We start from the raw sequence: 12,162 nt of genomic DNA, 5'->3' as shown, positions 1-12,162 counted from the left end.
ATATATAATGTTTGTTATTGATACTCTATAATTTGATAGAAAACTAATAAGTCAACTAACACGATAAAAATTTATAAAATAAAAATAACTATTGCATTAAGAAATAAAAGAAAACATTTTATTTATAATATTATATAAGATAGATTTTCTTTCTTTTCAATAGATAATTAATATTTTTATTAAACATGTAAATGCTTTTTTGTTTTTTTTATATGACATCATAGTTCAATAAAAAGTATTTTAAGGTAAAATATGGGTTTGCCATACCAAAAATTTTCCAAAAATACTTGAAGAAAACAATCTTGTTCTATTTATTATAGAGATATGGTGTTAGACGGTTAGTGTTGTTAAACACTATGTCAGTTTTATTGACTTTTAATTCATCAAAATTATGTTTTTAAGTGTTTATTTTAAAATGTTCTTACAGGAGTGTTACCGTATATATATTAAAAAAAAAAAATTAACAAGCTAGCAGGCTAAGTTATTCTTATAGTCAAAATGAAATCATTCACCACAATGATAACAAAATGAAACAAAGCGGTTACCTGCCCTTGACGTCTTTCCCTTTTAAGTCTGCGACCTCTGTAAGTGCTTTTTTCCATCCATCCACTTTTTGACCCCACCAAACTCTTTTCTCTGCGTTAGTTTCGGCCTCCATCTTCCTTTTATACTCTACCATGGCGTCTCCAAAGCTGTTTAGTTGCTTCCTTACATCGGTTGGCTCAACATGATAGAAGATGGGAATTACAATCTGGTCGGAGGTCAAACGTTGGTCAAGGATCAATACCAGCTCATCGAGACACCATGTGGAAGTAGCATAATGCTTGGACAACACAATAACAGAAGCACTTGCCGACTTTATTGCATTCTCCAGTTCAGGTTTGAGGACTTCTCCGGTTTCAATCTCTTCATCATCCAAAAAGGTACGAATGCCGGCATACACAAGGGCATCGTAGAGGTGGGCAGTGAAATTATTACGAGTGTCGATTCCTCTTAAACTTAGAAATACATCATATCGTTGTTGGCTTTGATTATTATAACTAGTACCGGATGAAGATCCTTTTTCAATTTCACTCAGGATAACCATTATTATTGTTATTATTATTAGTAGTAGTAGTAGTTTTAGTAGTCGTCTACTCGTCTGTGTATTATTACTAGTGATTTTAGCGAGGATATTATATGCTTGGCTAGTGGCTACCATCAATCTAAATATGAGGTCTTAAAAGTCCAAAAGTAAGAAAGATTTTCAGATTTTTCTTTGAAATGTCTAAGCAATGATTTGATATTTTAGATCAAATTACCACTTGATGAACTATTTATATACGAGGTTAGGGTTGACGTGGTCGTTAGACATCCAAGCTTGATTGTATAACCCCTCATAGTTTGTTTTTTTAATTCATAAAAACATGGGATCAATCATTTATAGATATATTAAAAAATTAGTATGTGTGAGGTTCTACACCCAAGTTTAGGTGTCTAACAGTCACATACATCATTTTCTCTTTATATATTTCGTTTTTATATGTGATTACAAACAAACTTATTCAGATTTATTTGTGACCAATGAAATGAATGGAATCACTTTTATACGTAATTGTTCCATTTAATTTGTCACATCAATTTATAAATATTTGTTTATAAATTTAACATTTCTCTATATATATATATATATACTAGTTGTAGACTTGTATAATACATGGATTATAAAAAAGACATTTTATATAATTCCGTACATATTCAAAAAGAGTCACGTTTTCATGTAAGTGCATGCGTAACACAAAGAATACGAACGTACAAATGCTATTATTTTAGGTGCAAATGAATAGCTACCCTACAACCACAACGTCAATCATTGAGATGATCTAGCACATTGTAGCTAGCTTAATCTGAATTAATAAAACCAACCTTTTAAAACCATCACATACTAATGTTTTAATATATCTTTAAATGATTGTCCTCCATGCTTTTTATGGATTAGAAAAACAAGGTTGTGAGGAGTTCTACACTCAAACTTGAGTGTATTACAGTCACATAAACCTTAACCTCTTTTAAGTATATATCTTATATATTATGTGAAGTTGTAAATTTTGCAAAATTGTATAAAAGTATTTTAAATGGACTATAAATTATCATTTATACTTATTACCTAATAAATTGATCTATTTTTAGTTTGTATCCAACTTACACTTTAAGTTTTATAGATACAATCATAGTATAATCCAATAACTTATATTATTTAAGAGGGTATGGAATATGTGGCTGTTAGATACCCAACTTGGGTGTAAAACTCCTCACATCTTGTTTTCTTAATCTATGAAAAGCATGGGGGCTCAAACATTTATATATATATATATATATATATATATATATATATATATATATATATATATATATATATTAAAATATTAGTATGTGAGAGGTTCTACACTCAAGCTTGGGTATCCAATAGCCATATACTCCATTTTCTCATTATTTAATATGTAAGTTTTGGAAAATTATATAAAAGATATTGTAAAACAATGTAATTAATCTATATGAATATTATGAATTTCAAGATATTAAGTTAAGCGGACCTTCAGCCAAATAGTCAATACTACCGTAATAATATAAGTACAGTATAGTTGAAACAAATTCTGGAAGTATTTATGAAAAGCAGCTGGCTTGGGTTCCAGTATATAGGAACACTATTTGAAGCGGAACTGGAGAGCGTAATCATAGCATACAGGTCTTTAGTTGTTGGATTGTAAATTTCCTACACATGGAATGACTTGATGAACAGATTCTCTGATACTTTGAGCAACAAAAGACATCCAAACTTGTTATCCCCATTTTCAATCATTTTGATCGAGATATCAGGAAGCAACAAAGTAGATTTGCTCATGCAATGGACAACATTAAAATCAACCCCCAAAACATTTTCTTTATATCAGTCCAGAAAGTGTTTGAAACAAGGCCATAGTTATGAATTATGTTGTTAGCGAAATGTTAACCACAACATTTTCTTTATATCAACCCGGAAAGTGTTTGAAGCAAGGCGGCATAGTTAGTTTTTTTATTTTATTTTTTGGAACGGCAGTACATATTATTATATTATTAAAGGCGGTATAGTTATTATTGCTACTATCTTATTATAATAACGAGTACTTAAGACCCGTGCGTTGCACGGCCGGGATGAAATATATTTGTTTTCGTGTAATAGTTGCATTTTAAATTTATTATTTTACTTGTTTGCAGGTGATCTGAAAATGATTTATCGTAGAACGTTGTTGCGATGTGTGTATAAAATTTATGAAACATTGATTTGATATTGTATATGATGAGTCGAATGACTTAAGTTTCGACATATCATCTGAGGTCGTATTATTTAATGGAAATAAGATAAGGTTGGTTAATAATCCAGAATAAATAATTATGACACACATAAAAATATAAACTTTGAGTTATTGTGAAAGATAAAGGTAGATGCATATTAGGAAATCCTGTTTGAGTCGTATTAATCTGGATTGAGAATGACTTTCATTTAGAATTGTTATTATTACTAAAAATAAATATATATGTGAATAAGATATTCTGTTTAAATTATTAAATTTGTTGAATTGTTTTCTAATAATTCATGACATGGCTGTATAGGTTAGATGCGTTTGAAAAAGTATAACGTATGATTAATTTATTTTCAGTTATTAGTTATTAAAGATGATGTTTATGGTGTATTGTTGGTGGAATTTAACAAATTAATTTTTTTGTAACATAATGTTTAGGATCGAGAAACACTTTATTTCTTATCACATTTTGTCAAACTACATGCTATAGTACATTACGAAGTGGCATGGGGGGTGTATGAAAGAGTTTAATTGTTTTTCTAATGTTATTGGTCAAACACTTTATTAAGTGTAATCTTGTATGAGTAAGATGCATGTGGTTTAAAGGGCATCGAGTGCATGAATTATTTGAAGTTAGCCTTTTGTATGGGAAACACATTATAAGTTTGAAGTTGTTACACATTTTATAGGTTGTTGACAGAGGAGTATTTGTTTTCTCTTTTTTTTTTCTTTATATTCATTGTAAAAGAAAGTTGGGTTAAATGAAAGTTGCTGCATAGATTAAGGTGAATGTAAGCTTGATAAACAATGATTTCAATAATTGTATTATTCTAGATTTAAAAACTAATACATTAACATGCATTTGTTTATTTTGTATAAAACCCTCACAGTGTGACAAACAAAAGTTTGCATCGAATAAGTTGAAAATCAAAATGATAAGGAAGGTTTTTGGATGATATAAGGCATACACGGTATTGTGAAATTATGGAGTTTAATTCTTATTGATTAAAAACACCATAAGTAGTAGTTCATTCATAAACATACGATGGAGACAATGATGAGTTGCACCTCAACACGTAAAAGAAAATGCTTAAGGAAACAGTGATTCAAGTCTGTATGTTGAAAACTTATTATGATTGATGTTTTTTATGGTTCATAGTATGCTTGTTTCTTGCCTTTCGAATCCTCTTCGAGCTCATCTTCTGAGTCCGACATCACTATACGCCTGTGGAACAAAACCTTTTAAAATTATATATTCTGTTGAATAAATGAGTACATAAACTAAAGATTTTGGTCTACCTTTTTCTTCCATGAGCCCCAGACAACTCGTTATCGGTGATATCATCAAATCTGGAAAAAGAACAACATTTAGTTTGTTGTTCCTATATAAGTTTCAAAATAATTTCGTAACGAATAACATGTCATACATTTTTAGCTCAGTTTCATCCTTCTTATTTTTCCAGTTTTTAATATATTCAAGTTCTCCTGCACTATATTTGGATATTATGTATTCAGCCCGTTGTTTGATGACGATGCCCGAACATCCACAATTGGCTTACTTTCCGGATGAATGTTATTATGATGCTCACCTCAGTGTTACATGAGTCACACCAAAACACGTTACTTGGGTTGGGCTCCACACCCTTTCTACATTTTATGGAAGTGCAAGTGTAGTTGAACCAACTTTTCCTGGTTCCCACATTTGTGATTTGTACGGAGCCTTGGTAGGCACCAGCCTACATTTGATGAAACATATAATACAAATGAAAACTTTATGTGACAGAATTTTATATTTTCTATTTATGAAGATAAGAACAGACCTCTTTGTTGCTTTTAGTACGCCCTCATTCAATGAGTTCATGGAGAGTTGAGATTTTAGCACTACTTCAACACCACTGCCGGAGGCATTTATAGTAATCATATAGAGGCACATCATAACACAACAAACTGGTGCCAATAAGAAGAATGCAAAGTGAGAAATGAAGGATGAATTTCTCATATATATATAGATATATATATATAATTATATATAGACCCTCATTAGAAACCAATGAAATTCTATAACCCTCAACCCAATAAACTCATTAACCACCTACATATTTATGACAAAGCTGACTTTTCATAATCTTTGGGTTTTTCATCCTTTCATATAATTGTTTAGTTTAATTGAAGTTTTGTTGAGAATGTATTTTCCAAATTCTTTGTCGTATAATTTATACGGGGATGAAGAAAAGTGTTTAAATAAACCACTATGTGTATGACAATGTTTTCGGATTTTTGCTAATGTGATTACAGAAAATAAAGATGTGTTACTTATCACATAAAGGAACCAGAATATTATAATTGTGTTCTAATTCTGAATCTGGACAGGTCCCATTTCGAGGTATATCATTTAGTATTCTAAACTATGCTTCAACTTCCAAATGATACTTCAACTTCTTAATGATCATTAATATAATAAATTACATATGCTTTAACTTCCTAATGATCATTACTACTCTTCTAATAATGTACAATTGCACATAAACCTACTAATAACCCACATAACTAATCAACAATTAAATACTCAAGCTACATACAATTGTAAATTATGCTATTAGACTTATACCAATAATTATGAAGAGAGATTATTTAAGATTTAAAGTTGTTTCAAAACCTAACTTTTATATTATATAAGGATAATTAGGGGGTGTTTGATACTTTAGGTTATGGAGGTTTTGAACTAAATCCATAAACGTAAAAGATAGGTTTATTACTTTACGAAAAAAAAAAAGAAAAAAAGATAGGTTTATTTGTGTTCCGTTGGTTCGGGTTATTCTGGCGTAATTAATTTCAACACCCCTAAATATACGTTCCAGTCCATATCAAACATATCAAATGACAAGCAAAACAAACAACACTTATATATTTACCTTCATGCAAAGAGCACCGGCTTTCAAGTCTTTTGATACGTTCCGATATTTTTTAACTTATACTCGTATTTACCTACAAAAGTCTTTGGTTAGAGAGTACAACCCAAACTGACCATGCTTATTATGTAACACAGAAAATGTTGCTTCAAAATCATGTCAGAAATTGTTGCTTCTAACTCAGTTTGGTTGGTTGGCCAGTGGCCACAATGACACCATTGAGGGCCTTAGCATCTTGAGGGACGCGTTATGATAGCTAATCATCAATGTAAAAACTCAACATGAGGGTTTCGTAGGTACCAATATGGTTACATGGAATCAAGGTGTTCCCATGTCCATTCTTAGATGAAAAAGTAATAAAGAAAGGCACCTGTCTTATGATTCTTCCTTCACACACCATGCAAAGTTGTGCTCAAAATGAGTTAATAGTGTAAAATCACAATTACTACCAGATCTAAACAGATATTAAGAATCAAATATGAAAACAGCAGGAGGCAAAACTGGAATTCAAATGTGTCTATATTGGGCAGGGTGGAATCTCAAGGGTCGATCCTGCTTGAATTTGTCCCCAACCAATCAATCGCCAATGTTTCTCAACTCTCCTGCTTAGGGCAATCTTCTCACCTTTGCTCGTACACACTGGAGATGTCAAGTGCAGTTTCGCTAAATCGTTCTTAACCGCCAAAACACGAGCTCCTGTAGACATTGACCCGATGTTCAACATCAGAATTTCTGCCTTCGCTAACTTTGAAACCTTCCCTTGCTTTTCAGTTCCTTTTGTCTTTACACCTAGCAGACGACGCAAGAGAAAGAAGTTCACCTGTTCAAATGACCATATGGATAGAATAAGATATAGCAAAATAGGCGCTTTGGATAATATATAGCTACCATGTTCAACCCGCCTGTAAACAAGAGTCGAAATCCCAAAACTTGGCACGGTGCTGTCAGGTAAGATTGGGCTACCAGAAACATATTTTGTCCAGCACTTGTTACAAGAAGTTGGTGTATCAAGCATGATGACAGAAATATATCATCTCATTAAGATCTAATTATTGGAAAAATTAACTTAGGAGGTTTTATATGCTTATGATCACTATCTAGGCCGTTTCAATTCTTTTAGTCACCCAATGATACCTTGGTTTATTTCCCCATCTTTTTTTTTACCTATCCAATCATTTAGATATAGAAAAGAACCCGAATTGACTTTCACAGGTAAATGTGTCGAACTTGCCACCTCTATATAGATATCAACCTCACAAAATTATAATAGAAAATGCATACATCGGTACATCACTTGATCACATTTACTGAGTACTGACCTCTAGTTCGACATAAACGTCAGGTAAAGACCCAACCTCGCCAAGAACTTGTCCCACCAGCCGATCAGCACGAGTCAGCATAGGGTCCATTGTTGTTCCAACTCCGATGAGACCTCCAGGTACAGCAAATTGTAGTTCGTTCTGTTCGGCATACAGTGAAACTATTCTGGTGTAAATAGGCGTGCACTTGATGTTGCCACTCTCATCTTTAACAACAATCCCAGGGCGGACCTCAATGTTCTGGTTCACCTTCAACACACCCTATAGAGAGCAAAGATTTTCATGACTGAGCTATTAGAAACTTAATGTTAAAAAAAGAAGTGTGTAGCGCAATAATTACAATAGATTTCAACCAGAACTGATCTTTTGTTTGTCTAACACTCTCAAGATATTAATATAACGAAAATAAAAAATATGAAGGCAAAAAGAGAAGACCCGAAAAACAAACCTTGAGAATACTTCCTCCAGCAACACCACCTTTGATCTCATCAACTTCAGAACCAGGTTTGTTCACATCAAATGAACGTATCACAATCATATTTGGAGGTGAGATGAAGTTCCTCTCTGGAATGGGAATCCGCTTAATTATGTATTCGCAAACAACATCAATGTTGTACTTAAGCTGAGCAGACACAGGAATGACTGGTGCACCATCAGCAACGGTTCCCTGATGTAATCAATTTTTCCGAATAAAAAAGTTTAGCTTTTATGATTGAAAACATGCTTTTAAAGAGTTTCACCCTGTTTGACTGGTTCAACCCCTTCGATATGTTTACTTACAAGTTTTTTTTACCCATCCACAAGTATACGAGGAAAAATAGCCAGCTATAAATCATAGTAACGCCAAAGAAAAAGCAGCAACTACCTGGATGAATTTCTGAATGGCCTCGTGTTGGTTAATGGCTACATTCTCCTGAATTAGATCAACCTTATTTTGAAGAATGATAATATGCTGGAGTCGCATAATTTCAACAGCAGCCAGATGTTCAGAAGTTTGTGGTTGAGGACAACTTTCATTAGCAGCTATGAGAAGTAACGCCCCATCCATGATTGCTGCTCCATTAAGCATAGTAGCCATGAGAATATCGTGTCCCTGTACAAATGATACAATTATTGGATTATGAATTAACAGGAATGGAAAAAACTTGATTAAAATGCTGACCGGGATATGATTTACATATCAAAGGATACATTAGTGTCTTATATTTTATGTTCTGTGCAAAAGGTTTGTTACAGTTGACTCATCATTGTTCTGATGAACCCAAAATTTCATTGAACAGTTCTGTAACTCACAAAACCAATTGTTCTGATGCGTGTTTATAAACATTGATGTATTTTGGTAGTTTGCAGACTAGATTATATCCGATGGTAATGTGTCCTATATACTTCCTCTTTCAAATCTACGAGAGAAGAATGAGATAAATATATCTAATAGTGTAAAATAAATAACTTGTCGCTTCTACAATACAACAAAGACTGAGAACACTAACCCTGTTTGCCACACTGACTGAGATTATTTGCTAGTCTATTCTCATTGCTTGTGCATTCTCTTTTAGCTACTAAACGACTTTATAGTGCGCCATATCCACTATGGACTTGTACCCTTTCGCAGCTAATATCTTTTATACTGTTGTATCTTACCTTTAGCTGCTACTAAGATCAATCGGTAACCGTTACCTATTGGTGGGGGTTCAACTCCTAGCATGTGCAGTTTAAAGTGGAGATATCTTACAAGCACGGGTCTCTTATGGGTGGGATTGACGGGTACCAAAATCGCACCAGGGATCAGAGGGTTCCTTCCAATTAACCTTTATTTTTATTTCCCCCAACAGAGATACACACACATATCATGTATAAGTTTCAGGTATGTCCACAGTCCACTAGACTACTATCATTGATACGAGCGTTGGTTTTATAAGTCTTTTACAAACCTTTGCCAGAAATTGTAACCATTTTTTGTCAAATAACAAGTATGGTTCCAAATGCTGGGAATCAAGCTGATACCATTCTCTCATGTCTAGCAAAAATAGTTTATTTTTTCACCAGCTTTAAGATATATACAGATTTTGTCACTTTAATACTAGCATTTAAAATTCATTTATGAAAGCCTGTGGGATACTTACAGGGCAATCAACAAATGACACGTGCCTCATCAACTTCATCTTGCTGTTTTCAAATCCAGGGACTTCACATTGTGGGCTATCTTCTTTGCCACTTCCGTAGGCCCTAAAACACGACATAAGAGGTTATAATAAATCAAGACACGTATATACTCCTTCACTTCTACTCTTACCTGTAACACATAGGTCGAGGGCACCGGTCATCTTCACATTTGTATATCTTTGCATTAGCATACCCGAGCTTGATGGTAATGTTCCGCTCCAACTCATTTTTAAAACGAACTGTCTGTATACGTATCATAATTCATAAGCAGATTATACAATTATTTTCCAGGGAAGTGATAAGAAAAAACATGAAAACAGTGATTCATCATCTATTTAGCCACTAAATTCATAGTGTGCTGGTAACGAGAATTGAGGCAATTAGATAACTTATATTCTTTCGAAATAATGTTGCAATTAGAACTATACTAGTTTTCATAAGTGCCAGTAGCCTAGTAACGGCATATGAGGCAACTAAGTCGCTTATATGAGTAGAAAAGTTATTCCTACATAATATACATACACCTTAATCATATATAACAAGCCCACAAACAGAACTAGATCACAATATATAATAAGGCTCTAAAAGAAAGAGCAAATCCAATCGCCTGATTTGAGTCACAACGTTCATATAACTTCATATATGACAAATTCGCATACCAATTAAGCTATTGAGCATATAAATACAGTTAAATTTGATACGGGGTTAATAAACAAAGTCCAAAAAACCATTTGCAAACTATGAATGTGTAAAATATAAAATCTACAGAATACGATCTAACTAGCACCGCAATTGATTCAAATAAATCAATAAATTGACGAAAAACCGGACCCTAAACCAATATTACTATGGCGGTACACACTACTCAGTTCATCAAGCAGCATACAGACCAAAAATTATTAAAAACTAAATTACCTGAACACCGGATATCGCTTTTACAACGGTTGATTTCCCATGAGCCACATGACCAATTGTACCTATATCACCAATTTCCAACTTATTCCCAAATCCATAAATAAATAAAAAAAAATTATAAAAAATAAAAAAATTATAGAAAACTTTTATCAAAAAATACCAATATTGATAGTGGCTTGGCGGGAGATAACTTCCGGAGAAAGCGGATGTAGGGTAGCCACATCCAGCTTACTCAAATCTTGCTCCATTAGACCTTTTTTTGCCATGATTTCTTTACTTTTATTAAACCCTAATTAATTTTTTTCGAAACGGCGGAATATTATACCCTAATTTCGACAAACAAAAAAACCTGTATCAGTTATTATGTATACGAAAATTGAACAATAGATGAAATCTGTTAATATAATAATCTATAGTAAATAGAAAGAAATTACAAACCTTATTATTGGGAAGGATAGAATCTTTGAGATGTGGTGGTGGTGGTGGCTATGTTTTTCTCTAAAAAAAGAACTTACTAGTTTACTAGGGTTTGCTCAGGGAATCAGGAGTGGGTTTTTAATTTTCTTTTACTACTCGTAGTATTTATTTTTTTTGTGTGTAAATATAATTGATGAGGTGCGTGAAAGTCTGACTTGGTGACCAAGGTTTGAGTGGTCGGGTTAGATTTTAGTGCGGGTGAGGCGTGTGACTTGGTGACAAAGGTTCGAGTGGTCAAGTTAAATTGTAGTGCTGTGAAGGTGAGGTGTGCGACTTGGTGACCAAGTTTAGTATGGGTCATTATTTGATTTCGAGGTCGACTTTGAAACTATTAGTTGATTTATGTTTTTTTTGTCTATTACTCCGTATATGTTAGAGAATGTTTAAGATGATTGAATGTAATGATTTAGAATAAAACTAGTATAGGTCGAACCGGCGATGCGGGGTCTTAATTTTCTACCTTTATCTTATACTTGTATTGAATTTTTAAATGTGTAGTTGAAATTCATTATGTCATGGAGTAGTTTATACTGTATTTAATTAATAACATAACCACATTAGCTTTCGTCTGCGCGTTGCAGAGTTTCAGTTATTGTAATTACAATTCGTGATTTATGATGTGTCGCTATATATGTTAACTTAAAACTTTAGCATACTAAAGTTCGTGCACACAATAACTTTTAAGCATTAGTTGGCTGCATTACAGGGCACTTCATAGGCCTTCATCTTGAGTTACTTGATGCCATTTACGTTCTCTCGCATCTTCCGTAAACATACGACTCATTAAGTACCGATAGTTCCGGAATATTAACTCATTTAAAACATACAAATGAGGTCTTTCGATGGGGGGTTTATCACAAAATGAGCGTTCATCAACAGCATACCAAATCAAATCAAGGAAATAAGAGGGAAAAACGGCAAAGATTTGTCACTTTAAATAGTCAGACCCAAAACTTGTAGGTAAAACCACGAAAACCTCCACACAAATTATTTAATCAACTTCATTCTAAAATTGAATAGGAAAAAAAGCCACCACCTAGTCGAATTGAAATAAATTAT

General features: G+C 33.0%; 2 protein-coding genes and 1 long non-coding RNA gene across 3 annotated transcripts; all 3 read right to left on the bottom strand.

Annotated features, from left to right (window-relative positions):
* Nucleotides 1–541: 541 nt before the first annotated feature.
* Nucleotides 542–1,087, bottom strand: LOC122583448 (toll/interleukin-1 receptor-like protein). The gene has a single exon (XM_043755850.1). The coding sequence runs from the start codon at nt 1,085–1,087 to the stop codon at nt 542–544; it is 546 nt and encodes a 181-aa protein (XP_043611785.1).
* Nucleotides 1,088–4,352: 3,265 nt separating this feature from the next.
* On the bottom strand, nt 4,353–5,035 carry LOC122580971. The gene is made up of 3 exons (XR_006320935.1): nt 4,910–5,035; nt 4,620–4,670; nt 4,353–4,545 (listed from the first exon to the last, which is right to left on the bottom strand). It is a non-coding gene; the product is annotated as an uncharacterized LOC122580971 (long non-coding RNA).
* A 1,489-nt stretch (nt 5,036–6,524) lies between these two features.
* Nucleotides 6,525–11,206, bottom strand: LOC122581597 (eukaryotic translation initiation factor 2 subunit gamma-like). Its single transcript, XM_043753840.1, has 9 exons — nt 11,065–11,206; nt 10,787–10,952; nt 10,627–10,688; nt 9,842–9,954; nt 9,672–9,774; nt 8,414–8,641; nt 7,997–8,215; nt 7,549–7,809; nt 6,525–7,049 (listed from the first exon to the last, which is right to left on the bottom strand). Exons 2-9 carry the CDS (start codon nt 10,890–10,892, stop codon nt 6,747–6,749), a joined length of 1,395 nt encoding a protein of 464 aa, XP_043609775.1. The 5' UTR covers nt 10,893–10,952; nt 11,065–11,206; the 3' UTR covers nt 6,525–6,746.
* Nucleotides 11,207–12,162: the final 956 nt, after the last annotated feature.

Source organism: Erigeron canadensis, chromosome 9 (genome assembly GCF_010389155.1).
Source record: "Erigeron canadensis isolate Cc75 chromosome 9, C_canadensis_v1, whole genome shotgun sequence".
Taxonomy (NCBI): Eukaryota; Viridiplantae; Streptophyta; class Magnoliopsida; order Asterales; family Asteraceae; genus Erigeron; species Erigeron canadensis.
This window is presented reverse-complemented; position numbering and strand designations above follow the sequence as displayed.

What these genes read in the sequence shown, in the direction of transcription:
- LOC122583448 (XM_043755850.1), bottom strand. Translation starts at nt 1,087, where the DNA reads ATGGTTATCCTGAGTGAAATTGAAAAAGGATCTTCATCCGGTACTAGT.
- LOC122581597 (XM_043753840.1), bottom strand. Translation starts at nt 10,892, where the DNA reads ATGGCAAAAAAAGGTCTAATGGAGCAAGATTTGAGTAAGCTGGATGTG. An exon ending in CCAAGCCACTATCAATATTG is followed by an intron (nt 10,689 to 10,786) that starts GTATTTTTTGAT and finishes TTGGTGATATAG; the next exon opens with GTACAATTGGTCATGTGGCT. An exon ending in TGTCATTTGTTGATTGCCCT is followed by an intron (nt 8,642 to 9,671) that starts GTAAGTATCCCA and finishes TCATTTGTACAG; the next exon opens with GGACACGATATTCTCATGGC.